Source organism: Crocodylus siamensis, chromosome 15 (assembly GCF_052110815.1).
Source record: "Crocodylus siamensis isolate JL-2025a chromosome 15, ASM5211081v1, whole genome shotgun sequence".
Taxonomy (NCBI): domain Eukaryota; kingdom Metazoa; phylum Chordata; order Crocodylia; family Crocodylidae; genus Crocodylus; species Crocodylus siamensis.
In genome coordinates this window covers 31,353,503-31,373,727 of record NC_143409.1, presented here as the reverse complement: position 1 = coordinate 31,373,727, position 20,225 = coordinate 31,353,503, and the positions used below count along the sequence as shown (strand labels likewise).

Sequence of the window (20,225 nt, the reverse complement as noted above, 5' to 3'; positions counted from 1 at the left end):
TGAGCAAATGGCAAGGTACAGGGTATGCTAGCTACTAGCAAGAGGTCAAGAGAGCAGATTAGCAAGGAAGGAGAAGCACTAGGAAAAGTGGCTTTCTGTTTGATGTCAGAACAACACACTGTACATAGATTTCCTTTGTACTCCATTTATATATCTGGGTAAAAGTATATGGCCACCCTGTTCACAGGATAATTAATGTTTCCATTATGCAACATTTTCCATCCACAATTTAGTTTTCTTGATGGCTGTAAAACGTACCTTGCCATGTAGTACTATCCCAGTAATTTCAACAGAACTTCAGCACAAGCTGATAGTATTACTGATGCAGTGTCAAGCTATTTGGGACTGTTATTATGTTTTTATTGTTCATCTTTGTACAGTGCCAAGTACATGAGTAGTTAAAGGAATCAACAAGAAAACCCTTAGATACTTTTCAAACATCATGTAAAGGACAAAGCCCTGTCCTGAAGAGGTCACAATGTCAATAGGAAGCGAGTAAATGGAGGGAACTGAATGGACTAACAAAAAAGAGCAACTGAACAAAGTTCTTCAGCATTGGATCAGTTCCATGATTTCATATATACATATAATCCACCTAACTTTGCATTATTCCTATGAGCAGTGTTACGACTTACAGGACCCTTAGGAGAAGAGAGTTTTCAACTGTTATAGGGCACCTGTATACATACAGGGAGGCTGCTCCAATGTGCTGTAATCACAGTATGTCAGAGCAGACTTGATTAATCAAGTCTGCTGGAGTGTGGTAATTACCATGCTCCAACAGGCCCCAGCATCTCACATATTAGCATTCCCACACTGAAAAATGGTGGCAAGGCTTTCAAATTAGTGCCTCCCCTGCCATTTTTCAGCATGGGAACACTGATACACAAGATGCTCCCAGCCACTTTAATTAGAACAGCTCTCAGAGCCACTCTAACTAAAACTTCCCCCCACTCCCGAAGCACGTGTATAAATGCCCATAGTGTTTAAAAAATGCTTTAAATTAATTTCTCCCTTCTTCTGCCAGGGGTGTATTGTCCATCTCCATCTGTCCAATGAGCTGTTTGTTATAGCAGCATTTGCTTTTCAGACATTGCCTTAGTCAAATCTTCAGCAAAGCTATTTAAAAAATAAAAAACAAACAAGCAGGAAAACCCCCCCAAACTTGTTTTTCACATTAGTCCTCCTTTCAAGTTCTGCCAACTTTCTACCTTTATTTAAAAAATTCAAATCAGTAACAGTGACAGAATAATTATAGATCTCCATTTCCCTAGTTGCATTATTGCTCAAAAATACATGCCTAGCTTAACACTGCAGAAGTCCTAAAATAAAAATGAGATGAACTATTTCTTCAATTCTACTTTAAATCACTTTCATTATTAGTAAATGATAACCTATTCATTTCCATTTGTTCATTTCTGTTCTTCCTCTAATGTCCTTATTGACCACCAAACATTACTGACATTGAACATATACATTTCAGTAGTCAGAACTCAGCATGGGGAAAATTTTACTCTAGCTCACATTATTAGTTTATGTCACTCCATATTCTAGTATTTTTCTAGGATAAAGGGCAGACACAAGCATTGGGACACAAGCATTGTGGCTCTCAAGGTAACTAGCTGAAACATAAGAGTATGTGTCATGCACGCGCACCCCCCCCCATATGAACCCAAATCTGGATAATAGTTCAGTTGCAACATGTATTTTCTAACTGTAACAATCAAGAACTATATTATTACTGATATAGTGCCAGGCCCTTTAGCAGCTTCTTTGTATCTTCCTAAAGTGCGAAGCATACTGTCAGGACTTGAAGGATTTATATAGCTATATTCCCAGGTACTTATGGAACATGTATTCTGATAACCTGGGAACATACTGATTCATGACATGAGCATCATGGGAACAAGGCACCAACAAATTTAGGTTTCAAAATAAGGATAAACAACATGTGATCTAGTCTAAAACTAACACTTCAATTACTTCTTTTTTTTTCTTTTAAAAAGTCCTTCACTCCTCTGTCTTGCTTTGACCTTTCCTTACCCTGTATGGTAAGGGACTGTACATTTTATATGTAGCTCTAGAAGTGGCAACGTTTATGGCAGTTAGTTCCACATTCCTCATGTAATTGTAAACGCAGCTGCTATTGTTGTCTATGTTATGTGTGATAAAAAACAACTAGACAATTCTAGCTGGACTGGAAACAGTATGTAAATATGCACAGAGGAAAAATGGATTTAGGAGGAAACAGGCTTGTCAAAAATAAGTCTCAGGATAAGAATCCAGTATTTACAATGCAAATATTGCAATATATTATTACTAAATTCAGTTAGATTAAATTGCTTTGATGGGACTATTAAGACCAAAGAAAAATGAACTTGGGCAGTTTACTAGTTTGTGAGCTCTTCAGGGCAGGTACCATACATCTTTTCATATGTCTATAAAACCCAGATATATTTTGGGCGCCAGTACAACATAAACAGTAAGGAACAGTAATGTTTGTAAGGTTTCTTCACCATTAGAAAAAGGTTAGATCTTAGGAGAAGGAAGGCATTGCTGCTTACCAATGAGAGCTGCCAGTTCTATTCAGTGCAGAAAGCCAGTAAGTCTTAGTTCAAACAACTAGTCATTCTGCACTTCAGCTTTATTATTACCTGCTGTATTTTATGTATTCTCATTCATACAATGTATTATACAATATATGCTACAATATTAAATTAGCTAGTTGTATTAGATTAATATGTTTACCTTTAAATCAAAATGTGCAATTTTCTTGGAATGGAGGTAATTAACACCGTCCAAAATCTGCTTAATGAACCTGGTTGCTTCCTCCTCACTCAGAGACTCTTTCTGTGCTAGGAAGTCAAAAAGTTCTCCTCCAGACACTCTGTAAGACATGCACGGAAACCTCCCGTTACATACAGCATAGTAAGGCACAGACCAAATATAAACATAATGAAATGGCAGACTAGTAAACCCAAATCCTCTTAGAACAAGAAGTGTGAGCCAAGAGATGTAGGTTCTATTCCCAGCTCTGCCCGCACTTCCCCTGCAATGTTGAACAAGTCAATGTCTCTTTATACTTCAGTTTCCCCTTCTGTAAAAACAGAACTAATATTTCCTTACCTCAGCATGCAAGGCTTCATTCTTTGATACTCATAGAGCACACTGGGCCTGATCCTATTCCATGTATTGGGCATCTAAGAGGATTTTGGGGGCTAAGCATGATTCTGTTCCACTTGAACAAATCCCTGAACATCCATTAATGCATCTACCTTTTGTAACAAACAATCATTTTACCCTCAAAGATGAATTATAATAAGGCGGTAAGAAGTGGGGAAGACCCACGTGCATTTTGTATTAACAGTTTTTCAGAAACTTGACCAAAGTGGAACAGGATTGCACTTAGGCACCTAAGTCTACTTGTATGCCTAATAGTTGGAATAGAACACAGTCTCCTCTGAGTTTCAGCTAAAAGGCCTTTAAAAAAGGCATAGTAGTGGTAATACACTCAAGCACAATTATACTATTAATAATCTTCCTTTTACATATTGTAAAAGTACAGCATTGGTAAAGAATCACTTTCACTATCTTGTACCATTATTAACATGAGGCAGTGAGACCTGCCAGCAGACTACTTCATTTTCTATGAGGTGCATGAAGAATGCATTGGTACTTGCTTGACCTGTAACCAGTGGAGAACTGTTTCATGCTGGCTGAATTTTTTAAAAGAAATGAGCTTGGAAAGTTCCATTAACTGTTTCCCCAAAACAAGGATTTGTGAGAACAATGCTCCAGTTACTATTTGGATCATTTACATCAACAAGAAAAATGTTATTTACTGCATACAATACATCTGCTGCCATGTTTTTCTTCTTACACTAAAAATACAGCAACCATGGTTCTATATGGCAACACACCAAAATATCCCAAGATGACAAATTATCCAGTATTAGTAGTGCTATTATTTTGCAACTTTGACATTTATATATCACCTAACTCTTTCTGTTTAACCCTGGTCATGCGCAGCAACATAGTAACAGAGCATTCATAGGCTTTCAATACATATTCTTAACTAAGGATTATTCACTGCACAAGGATTCTAGGATACAACAGTATTTTGGAGAATAAACCATTGGCATTACTGCCTGACAACAGACTAAAAATGGCTGGAGGATTCAGATGTTGAGTTAAACACAGCTGTAACTCCAGGATAGAAGCAGCTTATTATTTTTCTTGCTGCTCATTCACATTGGTGAAGGTACTGGTAAATACTGGTCTGTCCTCTGGTTCCTGTGGTCTCCATCTACTGACAGAAGATATCAGAATTCCATGAAAAATTCAGCTGCAAACAACTCAATGAAAGGTTTGTCAATGACACAAAGGACTGAGCATGGGCTTACTTTTTAGCTTGTGCTGTTGCTGTGGGCGATAGTGTATTTTACTTTCCCAGAGCCAATAATTTACACAATGCTGTCTGCCTTAGTGTGCTATTCACTGTGCTATATTTCACAGCTGAAGCATTACTAAGCAGTAGGATGTAGAACATGGGACACTTTGACCTGGGCAGGAATTGCTCAATATTTTGACAACTAAACAAACCTCAGATGATCCAGGAGTTTGACTCGACTGTTGGCTAGGGCCTCATTTGTACTTCCTCTTCTCTGGAAGATTTAGTCTTACAGCCACTGTCTCTTCTCATTAAGTCTCCATTTTCCTTTTAGATGACATTTAATAAGCCAGCAGGAAAAGGTGCTGGCCAGATCATTCTTCTTCAGCACTGGCCATTGTACTGGCCAAAAGAGAAATATTGCCTTTTTCCCATGTAGCAGCAGTTTTTGGAACCCTGTGAATTATTTTAGATATGTCTAAAGTAGATCAGTGCTTCAACTCTTTACAAAGTCAGATATTTTCTTAGTGCAATCAGCTTGTTCACAAAGAGAACACAAGTCTGATTTCTTTGGCTGCTTCTGTTCAAACTGCTTTGGCGATGTCCTTTGACAGATACTGGTGTTAGAAATATTATTAAAAATGCATTATCAATAGCAGATTTAGGGGAAAAAAAAAAACACAGCTGCTACCCCTCCTTGTCTCCTTAATGGGAGAGGGAAGGGGGGGGTTGGAAATTGATGGGAAAAACCACCAAAAGCCCATTGTACTAAGGTATCACTCCCTCTCTGTCCTGCAAATTTACTATCTCTTTGTTACACTAAATCACACTTTCTTTCATGACCCCACATTCCTAAGGCTAAGATAAGAGCAAATGCCATTTTTGCCTTCAGGTTGAACCTTGAGTAACCTTGGGTTCCATCCACGCACGCGTGATAGCCTAATGCATATTAAGCCTACCCGCCCCGCATACTTAAGTAGTTAATTATAATGCACATGGGACGTATGAAGCAACATGTTTACATATATGTTTGTATGAACCGGAAATGAGTTGTAAAAATTCCTCCTTCTACACACGTGGTCAGGAGAGGGGGGATAAAAGCCTGCTAATGATCGTGCTCGGGGGCAGAGTGATTGATCTTTTGTCTCTCTCTCTGACCCTATTTGCAAATATATACCATTTGTGTTGCTAATAGAGTGTGTCTGTGAAGGTCTTTTTCCACCTCCCGAGAAACGAACCACGATTTTTATATCAAAATTGGCGCCCAACGTGGGGCTTCTCGAGGACTACCCCGGAATTCAGTGACGGAGCACCTCCGGTACCAGGGATTTGTGCACACCGAGCCGACTTTGGACTCACCCTGGTATTTGAGGTTTAAGTCCAAATATCCGGGAAGTTAAAGGAAGTATCCTATGTAAATTCTGAGTTTCTGGAGAGGCAGACACACTTTGGAATTTGGATCGAGATCTCTGGGGTATCTGAGTGAGTATACGAATTCCCTTTGCCCAATCTGGTGTACGGATCTAAAACAAAGGATGTGTAAGTTTGCTGAGAAATTCTAGGCTTAGCTCTCATTGTAAATCATCTGTTGTTGAGATCTTTTTGGTATTTGGTGTGCATTGGGCGCATTTTTGTGGGCAAATGGGTACGAATAGCTCTCGTGTAGAAAACAATATTGATACCCCTCTAAAAGTCTTATTACGTCATTTTAATAAATTTGCAAGGCCGGCCGATTATGGAATAAAAATGAAAAAAGGTGATTTAACTAAGTTTTGTCAACTCGAGTGGCCAACATTTGGGGTCCACTGGACCCCGAAAGGATCCTTTGTGCTAAAAGAAGTGATAGCTATCCATGAAATTGTTATGCAAAATGGGTATTGGAATCAGTTTCCTTATATTGATTGTTGGTTGTGGGTGGTTCAAAATCAGCCACCTTGGATTAAGAATTACTTAGCGAAGTCTCATGTGATGCTTGTTAAGAAAAAGGCTCGGGGGGGGCCGCCTGTACTTCCTGAGTCTAATGAGGGGGGGAATTCTGAATTGGCTGAGTACCGGACCCGTGCTCCGGTTGCCCTGTCGGGTAGCGAAGATGAGTCAGACGCCTCCTCGGCATCCAGTCCTTCTGCACCACCGCCCCCTCCCTTAGAGAGACCACCACCGACGTACCAATGCATACCTAATGAGTTAGAGCGTGAGCCTCAGCCAAGTGCCTCATCTGAATCAGGAAATAAGGGTTATTATTTGCGCAAGCCTGTAGAGTCACAGCCGGTGTTGAACTGTCCGATGCGAGAGGTTATTGGGGAAGGAGGCACTGCAACTTTTGTCTACACCCCATTTAGCACTTCAGATTTATTTAACTGGAAAAATCAGAGCCCCTCTTTTCGTGAAGACCCTGAAAAGATGAGGGATTTGTTTCGATCTATTGGGCAGACTCATCGACCCACTTGGGCTGATGTCCAGATGATGCTCCAGACCCTCCTAACCCCGGAGGAGAGGAGATTAGTGTTAGGTACAGTAGAGCGTATTGCGGCAGCCAGAGTTGAGTCAGAGGGTGCTGCTGGTCGTACTCTGCGTGATACCTACCCGGTAGAAGAGCCGGGATGGGACAATCATACTGCAGAGGGCAGAGAGCTGAGTGCACGGTATTTGGGAATTATAGTGGAAGCAATGGGAAAGGCAGTGCCTCGGATTACCAATCTGTCTAAATTGTATGAGGTGAGACAGGGAAGAGAGGAGGATCCCTCAGCTTTCCTTGGGAGGCTGTATGAGGCGTTTCGCAGGTTTTCGGATCTGGATCCAGAAGCCCCAGATAACCAGCGCATGGTAAATCTTATGTTTATTGGTCAATCTGCTGCTGATATCCGTAAGAAGTTACAGAAAACTGAGGGAGGTGCTGGGAAACCGATTTCAGAGCTGGTGGAAATTGCATATAAGGTGTATGGGAATCGTGAGCAAGTGCAGGAGCGCAAGGAGGATAAAAAGGCTCAGCGACAGATGGCAGCACTAGCAGCTGCTATAACTGGAGGGAACCCTGGAAAGGCTGGGATACAGAAGAGGAAGGGAGAAAGAGTGGGAGCAGATGTTTGTGCTTATTGCAAGGAGAAAGGACACTGGAAGAGAGAATGCCCGAAGTTGAAGGAGAAGAGAGAGGGGGAACCGAGAGGTCACCTCATGCGGGCAGAAGACAAGGGTGAGGATTCAGAATGAAGGGGACAGGGATCTAAGACCACTACCCTTCGGGTTGGAGCCCGAGAAGATCCCATGGTAACTATTAGGGTTGGTGGCAAAAACTTTGAAGCCTTGGTGGATACTGGGGCTACATTTTCAATGATTCCAGAAAACCCCCCCTGTGCAGGAACTAGTGAACAGCATGTACTTGTAGAAGGGATTGAGGGAATGCAAACTCGACTCCCTGTTTGTAAACCACTCCTCACCAAGGTGGGAGACCATTTGCTCGAGCACTCCTTTGTGTATTCTCCAAGTTGCCCGGTTGCACTCCTTGGGCGGGACTTACTCACAAAATTGCAAGCTGAAATCTTTTTCAGAGACGATCAGATGGTGGTCCAGCTACCTGTCAAGCAGAGCTCGAACTATCAGATGGCTCTCCTGGAGGACCGACGCCCTGCAGTAAGTCCAGAAGATCACATGACCGGAGTAGACCCCTCGGTATGGGCTGATGGAACCCCTGCGCGAGCTAAGTTCGTCTCCCCGGTAAGGATCGTACTCAAGGATGGGGAGGGGCCCGTTCGGGTAAAGTAGTACCCACTCAGCCGAGCGGCCAGAGCTGGACTCAAGCCGTTAATAGAGAAATACAAGAGGTACGGATGGCTAGTGGAAGGGTCTTCACCCTATAACACCCCCATTCTTGGAGTGCCAAAGGCAGATGGGGTCTCATACAGACTGGTCCAAGACTTACGGGCAGTAAATAAGAAGGTCCTTTCAGACCATCCTGTAGTCCCGAACCCTCACACGATTTTGACACAAGTACCGGGGGAAGCTGAAATATTTTCAGTGCTAGATTTGAAAGATGCTTTCTTCTCTATTCCTCTTCACCGAGAGAGTCAAAAATTGTTTGCTTTTGAATGGGAGGATCCAGATACTTTCCATAAAGCCCAACTCATGTGGACAGTTCTTCCACAAGGATTTATAGCAGCCCCCCATATTTTCGGACTTGCCCTTCAGAAGGACTTGGGGGAATGGAAGGGATCACACCCCGCAGTGACTCTCCTCCAGTATGTGGATGACCTGCTAGTTGCAAGCCCAAACTTGCAGCTCTGCGAGGAAGCCACCAGGTCACTCCTAAACACTCTGGGAAAAAAAGGATATAAAGTCTCTAGAGAAAAAGCCCAAATATGTCAGCCTGAAGTCACATTTTTGGGATATAAGCTCTCAAAAGGAGTCAGAGCCCTGAGTGCAGATCGCATACAGGCGATTCAAGGTCTAACCCCACCTAAGTCACCCAAGGAGCTGCGAGCATTCCTAGGGCTAACTGGGTTCTGTCGACTATGGATACCAGATTACGGTGGGAAGGCTAGACCACTGTATGAATCCCTGACTAAGGAGAGTCTCACTAAATGGAAATGGAATAAAGAAATGCAGCATGCTTTTGATCTGCTGAAGGCAGCATTAACCCAGCCCCCAGCCTTAGCCATCCCAAACAGTAAAAAGCCATATCGACTGTATGTTCATGAGAATCGAGGGGTTGCATCAGGGGTGCTGACACAGCCATCGGGCCCGACCTGGAGACCCGTGGGATATTATTCAAAGGTTCTAGATCCAGTTGCACTCGGGTGGCCAGCCTGTCTTCGGGCTGTGGCAGCCACAGCAGTGGTTGTTGAAGAAGCCCAGAAGATAGTCATGGGTGCGGATATGGAAATACTCACTCCTCATGGAGTTCCCCAGATCCTAGGGACTGAGGGAGGGAAATTTCTTAACCCCTCCAGACAATCACGGTATGAGATATTTTTGCTCTCTAATCCAGGACTTACTTTCAAACATACTACAGCCTTAAACCCTGCAACCTTGCTGCCAGAGCCAGGGCAACCGACGCATGACTGCCTTGAGGTCCTGAATCAGACCACGCAGGTGCGACCTGATCTTGCTGAGGACCCAATTGAAGACCCAGATGTTGAATACTTTGTGGACGGCTCCAGCTCTGTCATCGATGGAAAAAGACGAACAGGATGTGCAGTGGTAACCTTGGATAAGGTAGTATGGAGGGAGTCATTGCCGAGCTCATGGTCGGCACAGGCCGCAGAACTCACTGCGCTCACCCGAGCATTACAGCTGGGGACAGACCAGCGAGTTAATATATACACTGACTCTCGCTATGCTTTTTCTACAGTCCATGCGCACGGACTATTGTGGAAAGAAAGGGGTTTCATTACTGCCTCTGGGAATAAGATTGCTAATGGCCCCCAGATTATCAAACTACTAGAGGCACTCCACCAGCCTAAAGAGGTAGCAGTCATTCATGTGCGGGCCCATGGGAAGGCTGCTGAGAAAAAGCATAAGCTTGGAAATGCAAAGGCTGATGCAGCAGCAAAGGAAGCTGCATTTATTGGGGGAGAAGCGGAAGAGGTATCCAAGCAGGCTATGTCCCATGCCATATGGCCATACGTTCAGGATTTAGTCCCACAGTATTCCCCTGAAAAAGATAAATTTGCACAGAAAGCTTGTGCAGAAAAGAACTCCCAGGGGTGGTGGATAGTACCAGGAGGGAAAGTCATGATACCCAGGCCATTGCTTCGGGAGGTGCTGCAACAGCTCCATGCAAGAACCCATATGGGAGGTTTGGCCATGGGTGATCTAATGATCCGCCAAGCAGTAGCCCCAGGGCTATATGTAGAAGCTCAGCGCATTGCTACCAGGTGCATTACATGCCAGAAAGTAAACCCTCGAAGGAAACCCCCTGTGCCAATGGGAGGTAGACCCTGGGCAGCGTACCCTGGACAGGCATGGCAGATTGATTTTGCCGAGCTCCCACGATCCGGACATCATGGGTTTTTACTTGTCATGGTAGACCAGCTCTCTGGTTGGGTCGAGGCTTGGCCCACCAGGACTGCCACTGCAGCTGCAGTAGTGAAGTATTTGTTACAGGAGATCATTCCCCGGTATTCCCTGCCTGAGTCCATCGAGTCGGATCAAGGACAACACTTTGTGGGAAGAGTGGTTCAAGAAGTCGCACAAGCTCTCAAGGTTACTTGGAAACTACACACACCATGGAGACCACAGAGTTCAGGACAAGTGGAACGCATGAATAGAACTTTAAAGACTTTGCTCACCAAAATCTGTATTGAAACACGCCTTAAGTGGCCTCAAGCATTGCCGCTAGCTCTTACTTGTATTCGAAACACTCCCCGACGGGGCCTCAAATTGACCCCATATGAAATTATGTTTGGCAAGCCGCCTCGAGTCTTACCTCCTGGGATGCGAGAGAATGTAACTTTTGAATTAGGTAATAGTGAACTTCATACATATGTTATTGCCTTGCAGTCTGTCTTGTTTTCTCTTCACAGGTATGCAGCCTCCTTTCAGCGTCTGCCTTTAGATGTACCGGTACATGACTTCTCCCCGGGAGACTGGGTCTTGGTGCAGCGGTGGAAAAAGGAGCCTTTGACTGAGAGGTGGAGTGGCCCTTTCCAGGTACTTCTAACAACCCACACCGCTGTAAAGATTACTGGCCATGATCGTTGGATACACCATACCCGTGTGAAACGACATCCACAAGCGTCAGAGGACAACAACTCCCAAGACGAACTCACTCCGGAAGCTGAGTCGTCTTTGGAACAAGAAGCCAGCAAGTGGAGCTGTGAACCTACTGGTGATCTCCAAGTGCGCCTGAGACGGCTTAATCAAAGCTCAGAAAATTAGACAAGAAAGTAAAAGGGAAAATATGGTGGGAATCTTAATGTGCCTTGTTGTTATCTGCATAATGAAAGAAGCAGAATTGAGCAGCCTTAACCGCTGGCTCACACCCTCACTTTCCCAAATTGCTCCCCCAGGGACAAATTTGTATGTTGATATGATGGAAAGAATTGCAGGTACTTTTAATCTTACCAACTGCTGGGCCTGTGGGGGGCTTCGGGAGGCCAGAGGCCAGTGGCCTTGGAGGGCTTTTCCTTTGGCCCCGAAATGGCTAGTAAGTAGTAAGGCAGATGTTAAAAGTACAAGTCAAAAATGGGATGAGAACCACAGTTGGGAACTTTCCCAAGTGGCGTTAGGAGAGTATTGCATCAGTAATAATGGTACAGGAAAAAGGTTGGGACACAGCCGTTGCATATGGACTTTAAAAGTAAGGTGGATGAACCTTACAAGATTAGAACGGCTTTATTATCCTAATAGCCCAGGGTATAATCGGCTAGTGTGGCAGCATCCCAATGGAACAATTGTGTGGTTTAATAAATATTGGAGTGCCACAAATCAAAGTGATGATCGGACAGATTGTACAGACAAGAACCAGGATGGGCTATGGGAATGTTCCATGAAAGGAGGCCACGCAGTTGCTGGTCCTTTGGGTCCAGAAGGAGGCTTGGGGTTTCCCGAGATGCCCTATGGTTGGGCCCCTCCAAATGCCACCAATAGAGAAAATAGGGCCTTAAGAGGATACTATTGGATTTGCGGACGACGGGCCTATACAATACTACCACAGGGGTGGACGGGAACTTGCTATATGGGAGTAATTGTACCAGCTTTCTTTTTGTTACCGTCTGAGGTTGGAAATAAGCTAGGAGTCTCTTTGTATGATGATTGGAAAAGGGCCAAGAGAAGTACTGATGTAAGTTTGACACAGGGTAGCTCCCAAAAGTGGAAGAAGGATGAGTGGCCCCCTCAGAGGATTATTGAGTATTATGGACCAGCTACATGGGCTAATGATGGGAGTTGGGGATACCGGACACCAATATATATGCTGAATAGAATCATCCGGTTGCAGGCAGTCTTGGAAGTAATTACTAACCAGACCGCCACTGCTCTCGAGTTATTGGCCCGACAAAGTTCTCAGATGAGAGCAGCCATATACCAAAATCGGATGGCCTTAGACTATTTACTTGCAGAGGAAGGCGGAGTCTGCGGAAAGCTCAACCTTTCTAACTGTTGCCTCCAAATAGATGACAACGGGAAAGCAGTCTTAGAGATTGCCAAAGAGATTAGAAAAATAGCCCATGTACCAATACAAACGTGGGAAACCACATGGAATAAGGACTGGTGGTTTCAATTATTTGGAGGACCCTGGTGGAAAAAGGTAGGGTTTGTGCTTTTGTGTGCTCTAACTGGTTTGATTTTTATCCCTTGCCTTATTCCTTGTCTCACTAGATTGATAACCACCACAGTGGAAGGAATGCAGGTTGCAGCAGTCCCTCTAAAAGCACAGACTGCTGCAAAGGTCATGGTCCTCAGAAAAATTCCTCGTAATTATCTTGATATGCCCGAATGAAGTAAAGATCAGAAAGCATCTCGAGGGGGGATATTGTTAGAAATATTATTAAAAATGCATTATCAATAGCAGATTTAGGGGAAAAAAAAAAACACAGCTGCTACCCCTCCTTGTCTCCTTAATGGGAGAGGGAAGGGGGGGGTTGGAAATTGATGGGAAAAACCACCAAAAGCCCATTGTACTAAGGTATCACTCCCTCTCTGTCCTGCAAATTTACTATCTCTTTGTTACACTAAATCACACTTTCTTTCATGACCCCACATTCCTAAGGCTAAGATAAGAGCAAATGCCATTTTTGCCTTCAGGTTGAACCTTGAGTAACCTTGGGTTCCATCCACGCACGCGTGATAGCCTAATGCATATTAAGCCTACCCGCCCCGCATACTTAAGTAGTTAATTATAATGCACATGGGACGTATGAAGCAACATGTTTACATATATGTTTGTATGAACCGGAAATGAGTTGTAAAAATTCCTCCTTCTACACACGTGGTCAGGAGAGGGGGGATAAAAGCCTGCTAATGATCGTGCTCGGGGGCAGAGTGATTGATCTTTTGTCTCTCTCTCTGACCCTATTTGCAAATATATACCATTTGTGTTGCTAATAGAGGGTGTCTGTGAAGGTCTTTTTCCACCTCCCGAGAAACGAACCACGATTTTTATATCACTGGTGTGCATCTTTAGGAAGCAGCTCCTGGGCTTTTTTCTTTAAATCTTGCAATCTTAACAGTACAAACACACTTTTACCTTCCTTTTCATGTGAGAAATCTTCTAAGCTCGAGGCTCATCATCAAGGGCCATTTGGCCTAGAAAAGTTAGTTTGAACAATGGCCATCCTTTTGTGCAACTTCTTTACAATATTAAGGAATTTCTTTGAATGGTTGCTCAGACTGGAATTTTCTTGCCACACAATCCCACTAAGACCCCTTCATTGCTTTCAGACAGTGACCTAGAACATTTTCACATCACCACTTGAGACCAGGCTTTAGTACCTCTTGCCATAATATCTCCATGGGCCCATTTGATAGAGCCTTGGTTAACAAAGAAGAATCTTCCCCTCTTTCACAAGGTTGTCCCTGAGCAGTATGTTCACTTTCTCCCTCTTTTCTGGATTTTCTCTTCTTATTAGCATTCACACTCAGCTTGATTCAAGGCAATGCTCTGTGAAGTGGAACAGGGAGAGAAAATTTCCAAAATACAGAATGTGCCAGAAAAATAACCTGCATCTGTACTTTGGTGATAGTTCAGCATAAGGACCATCATCAACAACACAAGACAACACCACAATATGCTCTGGAGGTTGAAAGCCTTCTCCAGAGAGATCAGAGTGCTTTATAAATAGGAACAAGTTAATCCTCAACTTGCCTGTGAAACAGGGGAAACTTGGCCCCATGTTGCAGAAAGCTTAAGTGACTAGATCAAGGCAACATGTAAGTCAATGACAGACGTAAAAAGAACCCATTCTCCAGACTGCAGCACTGTGGGCAATTATACACATGCTTCAGGAGTGGCAGAGGGGAGGGGAGGGCACTTTAATTAGAAAGGCTCTCAGAGATGCTCTAATTAAAGCACCTGAATCTTCTCATACATCAGTGTCCCCATGCTGAAAAATGGAGGCAGGGGCACTTTAACTAAAGCTACTTGAACAAGCTTTAGTTAAAGTGTCCCTGCCACCATTTTTCAGCATGGGGATGCTAATACGCAAGATGCTGGAGTCTGCCGGAGCATGGTAATTACTACACACAGTAATTTGATTAATCAAGTCTACTCTGATGTGCTGTAATTATAGTGAGCAGAGCGCCTCACTACACATGTACAGGCACCCTCTGCTTTTACTGAAGGAAAGAACAGCAGTGTGTGCTCCAAGGACCCTTGAAAGAGTTTACTAAGAAAACATCACCCAAGCTGTGCTCCTAAGCTCAGGCACGACCAAGCAGAAGAATTCAATCCCTCCCAAATGCACCCAGTTTCCCAGATGTGTCTGAGAGAAGTGCATTTAGACAGCCACTGCTGAACCTCTAACCAAATGCAGCTTGCCACAGACTGCTCTGCAACAGGACACCCAGAACCTCACCAGGAATTACAACTTAGGTACATCTATCCAACTGTATTTTTTAAACTGGCAGCAGGAGTAAAAAAAATGTGTCTTCCCTTTCCCTAGACAAAACAAGCCTAGAACATCCCACTTTTCCCTCCCCAGGACTACTGCTCTTCCCCACTGGACAGCTGTCACACTCTTCTTGTGGTGAAGGACAATCGAGATACAGCCACACATAGTAAAAAAGAAGTGAAAATGCTGCTCTCTCCCCTTAGAAGCAGATGATTATTTTCTTTCACAAGCCTCAACATCTACCAAAAGTACGGATTGCTGTTTTAGGGTTAAACACAAGATGGCCTAGGGCAGGCCCCAAGAGCTCAAGAATAGAAGAGAGGGCATAAGGAGCTACCACAGATCTTTCCCGTATAGCCCCCAGGTGGAAAAGCAGATTGTGGACCTGAGAAGCTAAACATAAATAGTATCAGCTGACTTAGCAGTGCTCTTCCTGTCCCTGAATCTCAAGTGAAATGTGCTTCTGCAGAGTAGAAGCAGCAGCAGTCATATCTACTGTGTGAAAGGGACAGCCTGTATTTACCCAAATCCAAGACAACTTCAAATTTAAGACAATTCTCCTGATAACTAGATTCTCTACATGGAAAATCTAATTATTGGAGGGTCATCGTTTCATACCTGTTAGGGGCATCTTAAATTCATCCTCCCACCACTCCAGTGAAGAATGCAGAAGAAAGCAGTGATTGGGGGGGAGGGGAGCGAAGAGCAGGGCAGGCAGCCTGATTCCCACCCCTGGCCCCCAATAACTTGCCTCCTGCCTGTTCCCCCTAGCACTTGCCCCCTGTTGCTTGCACCCCCTAGTGCCAGCCCCCCTGTGGTGTCTGCATCCCCATCACCTCTGCTATGCATAACTGCCTGCAACCCCCAAGGGGCTACTGCCTTACCCTCAGTCACATCACTGGCTCTGATCTCATTCCAGACTGTAGCACAGAGCATATAGTGGTTCCAGAGTCAGGCAGCAACACCTGTGTAGACAACAGCTCTGCCCCCAGCCCCAGCTCCAGCTCCAGCTCTGGGACTGGGTCAGAGTTGGAGCTGGGGCTATTAATGCCACAACTATTATTGCTTTGCAAGGCAGGGCCAAGGTCACTGTTTGATCTATGCCCTGGGGTGGAGTGGAGCCAGAGCTATGATTGAGGGTAACAGGAAAAAAAGTCTTGTCTTGGGTTTGAGTTAATACAGTAGCTGCCCCATTTGAGCCAGCAGATTTTAGCTGGGAACAAATACATCTCTATAGCTGGATACTGGAGATCTTGCCACAATACTATAACAGCTTCTTATTAATCAAGGTTAATCAGTCTTTTTCTTGAAGACAAAGTCCAATGAAGGTAACAGTAAGTTCAACAGCACTCTTGCAATAGAGCCTAAAGAGATTAACCATAGGGAGTGTCAATCTCTGACATCAGAGTCAGGAATGAAGGCTTTATGTTTACTGTTAAGATGTACCGTAATTACCCTGATTTACAGTACTTGTATTGCAGCAACACCTGAAGGCTTCAGGTCAGAGCCCCATTGCACAGGCACTGTACAAACAGGAAATTACAGTTCCTTCACCAAACAGCTGACAATCCAAAACACAAGACACACCAGGTAAACACGACAGATAACTAGGAGGAGATAGGGGGACTAGAGGACAATGAAAACAAAAGGATGTTTTACCATTGACCATCTGTCAATCAACTGCAGTATTAACAATTCACAGCTAGCCTTGCCCTCAAAACAGTTTTCTCATAGATCACAGCACAGGCATAAATCTGTATCCCCAGTAGCAAAGACACCCTCCCTTGACTGCACATCCCATGGTCTACCTCACTCAAGAGATGCATAAATAAGGATGCAGGGATGCTCATCATAAGTCTCACTTCACCTGTCCAATCACAAGGCTAAATTAATCCTTTAGGAAGCTCTATAGGTTTTAATGGTGGTCCCCTTGGAGATCAGTTCATTATTTGTATCAGGGCAGAGCTCAGGGACTCCCAATCAGAGATCAGGGCTCAGTTCAGACAGTTAGTTCTGCCTTGAAACGCTTGTAATGTCTATAAATTGGGTGATTGTATCTCAGTGACTGGAAATACGTTCAAAGGGTTACATTTTTTTCTTACTACTACATTTTAAAAAGTTGCTAAAGGAGTCCTTAGCTTTGTACATAAATCTCTCCAGTGTCAATATTTACACTCAGAGGACTGATGGGAAGGTAGGGGGAATCTCTGCCTTCTCTAAAGACTTCTGTCAGATGTTGAAATCAGAAATGGGACAAACATTAAGAGGCAAAGAAATCCTTCCTCTCCTGCATAACTCCTTCAGATCCGAACGTATGGCCTTACACTCCCAGATTTGGGGTCAACAACCTTTGGCTTGTGGGGTGGATCTGGCCTGTGGAGCCACTGGGAGCCTTGTGACTGGGTGGCACAGAGCTTTGCCAGTGACCTAGCTGAGCAGCAAGGACAAGCAGCAGTGGTGGCAGCAGCACGTGGGTCTCAGTGCTGGCCCTTCTTGGATCCAGCTGGGTCATTCTGGCCTGCCGCCCCAAAGGGTTGCCAACTGCTGTTTAGGGGCTGCTGTTTGACATGCTCCCTTGGAGCTATGAAGCAGTGAAGAGTCTGAGTACTTTTACATACACTGCCACAAAGTAACTTGGTAGAAGCGGATGTAATTCAGTTAGATCTATGTAAGGGAATGCATAAGCAGTCTTACAAGCAAAAAAGAAAAGGCATTAATTCCGAAGTTATGCTGTTATTTTGGGGGCAGTTTGTGTGCAGAAAAGCCCAGATGCTTAGAGCTTCTTCTATTTCACTGCTTTAAAAAAAATCTTGTAGAGACTGGGGATTTCTTTTGACTAATAACCAATTGCAAAATTTTCTTGAAATGACACTGAAACAAACTGTTGGCAAATCTCTTAGTTATGCAGACAGCCAAATATACTGTGTTCATCTCCACCAAAAACCCAGAGTTCTAAGGAGCTGATCCTCCTATTGAATCTTCAAGGCATGGAGTATTTGCTTGAGTCAGTAAGGTATCTGTCTGCAGCACACAGCAGAATGGCTGACTGCAGAGCTGGAACAGAATACTGGCTATAATACAATCAACACCATGTGGCACCACGTGGCCACTTAACACTGCGAAGAATGTTGCACTCCCGTGTGGTGAGCTGTCTGCATAGTTACAGGGTGATTCTCATAGAGGTTGTGGTGACACATTTAGATTGGTGATGATCATCTACTGCAGCGGGGCCAACATTTTTGGCAAGCACAGGGAACTCAGTGAGTGCTGGGGGTAGAAGTGGGGGAGTGGAAACAACAGCAATGAGGTGTGGGGAGGGGGAGGGAGAAGGGGATGAGACCATTTTGGTTATCCCACTCGCCTCCCCAGTGGTGTGGCACTGCACTACTTGACTCCTGTAGCTGAGGGAGAAGGGGAAGGGAGTGTCATTCCACTTGCTCCCCATGCCCTTCAGCCCCCAGATACACTGCTTGGTGCAGCACTGTGCTGCCCAGATCCTGTGGCTGGCCTAAGCAGTCCAAAGCTTCCCTGATGTGGCAAAGACACCTGATAGGGGGATCCTGGCACCCACTCATAGTTGTTCCCCACACCCCACATTTGTTATGCTATTGGGCAGGCATGCCACAAATCAAATCAAGCTGAGCTCCCTGCCAGAGTGTCACTCCAATCCTCTTCCCCTGCCTAATCTGCTGCTCTGCTCTGTGCTTCCTACCTTGTGCTCTCTGCTGCTCATATGCTGCTCTGTTTACTGATCCCTGTTCTATTTACTGCTGTGCTACCTATGCTCTCCTGCATCTGCTGTGTGCCACATGTTGGCCACCCCGATCTACTGCATCAAATACTGTAGTACTTCACTACATGTGGGCCATAAACAAATGTAACAATTGTATTGCTATCAAAAGGTACTGATAAAAGCTGTTATGATGCAATGATTATGACTGCAGTATTCTGTAGCAACGCAAGTCTTGGAAAACCACTCCAGTGTTAACCCTGCTTCATCCAAGGGCAAAGTTAGGGCGATTTAGCTTACTTGCATCTCTAAGGGATCACACAGATGTAACGAATACAGACTAACAGCTGCTGCATGTTCCTGCGAAGCCTGTCTCCTCCTCTCCCTTAAAAGTGGCTACAAATGTACACTTGGCCCATACCCTTGGTCAGTCAAGGCATTTGAATAGATGCTCATTCTAATACCTTCCCCCACCAACTGTACAATGGGATAATCCTGTCAGACACTATTGCTGCTATACGATCTAGTGTGTGCCTCTCTGTCTGCTTCCTCAGCAGCTCTACAAGAACAGTTTTCTGCTCTGCTGGGATATATTAATTGGCCTCCCATCAAATTGCTGCCTACAATCCTTCCATAAGCTAAAGTGACATTTACCTTCATGCTGGACTGGCAAACATCTTGGCTACACAGAACTGAGCTCCCCTGATAAGTGACAATAGCATAAGTAAGGCGGAGGCACTAGCCCAAGTTGTTGATCTTGTGGGGAGGGATGCAAAAAAAACAAGCCACTGCAGGTTTCATAGTTTCATAGTTTCTAGGGTCGGAAGGGACCTGAGCAGATCATCTAGTCCGACCCCCTGCCATGGCAGGAAAGAGTACTGGGGTCAAACGACCCCAGCACGGTGTTCATCTAGCCTCCTCTTAAACACCCCCAGGGTAGGGGCCAGCACCACTTCTCTTGGAAGTTGGTTCCAGACCCTAGCCGCCCTGACCGTGAAGTAGCGCCTCCTGATATCTAACCTAAACCTACCCTCTGCCAGTTTGTGACCGTTATTCCTGGTCACTCCTGGTGGTGCTCGGGGGAACAACGACTCCCCCAATGCCTGCTGATCCCCCCTGACTAGTTTATAACAGGCCACAAGATCCCCCCCCCTCAGCCTTCTCTTTTGGAGGCTGACCAGGTTCAGGACCCGTAACCTCTCCTCATAGGGCCTGCCCTGTTGTCCCCTGATCATACGAGTGGCCTCCTCTGGACCTTCTCCATGCTGTCCACATCTCTCTTGAAGTGTGGCGCCCAGAACTGGACGCAGTACTCCAGTTGCGGCCTGACCAGTGCCGCATAGAGGGGGAGGATCACCTCTTTGGACCTGCTCAAGATGCATCTGTGGAAGCAGGCCAAGGTGCGGTTGGCCTTCCTGACTGCCTCTCCACACTGCCGGCCCATGTTCATCTTGGAGTCACCGATGACCCCAAGATCCTTTTCTGCCCCTGTGCTGACAAGAGGGGAGTTCCCTAACCTGTAGGTATGGTGCCGGTTGTTCCTCCTGAGGTGCATCACTTT

General features: G+C 44.8%; 2 protein-coding genes across 5 annotated transcripts in view; one reads left to right on the top strand and one right to left on the bottom strand.

The window, feature by feature from the left end:
- Nucleotides 1–20,225, bottom strand: part of DAPK2 (death associated protein kinase 2) — a 94,364-nt gene that overhangs the window by 26,773 nt on the left and 47,366 nt on the right. For all 4 annotated transcript variants that reach the window (XM_090029265.1, XM_090029266.1, XM_090029262.1 and 1 more), the window contains exon 4: nucleotides 2,749–2,887. In XM_090029265.1, the coding sequence (XP_089885391.1) occupies nucleotides 2,749–2,887 (139 nt within the window). The remainder of the gene's footprint in view (nucleotides 1–2,748; nucleotides 2,888–20,225) is intronic.
- LOC149852320 (uncharacterized) lies at nucleotides 5,634–8,330 on the top strand. Its single transcript, XM_090029261.1, has 2 exons — nucleotides 5,634–7,580; nucleotides 7,936–8,330. Exons 1-2 carry the CDS (start codon nucleotides 6,032–6,034, stop codon nucleotides 8,019–8,021), a joined length of 1,635 nt encoding a protein of 544 aa, XP_089885387.1. The 5' UTR covers nucleotides 5,634–6,031; the 3' UTR covers nucleotides 8,022–8,330.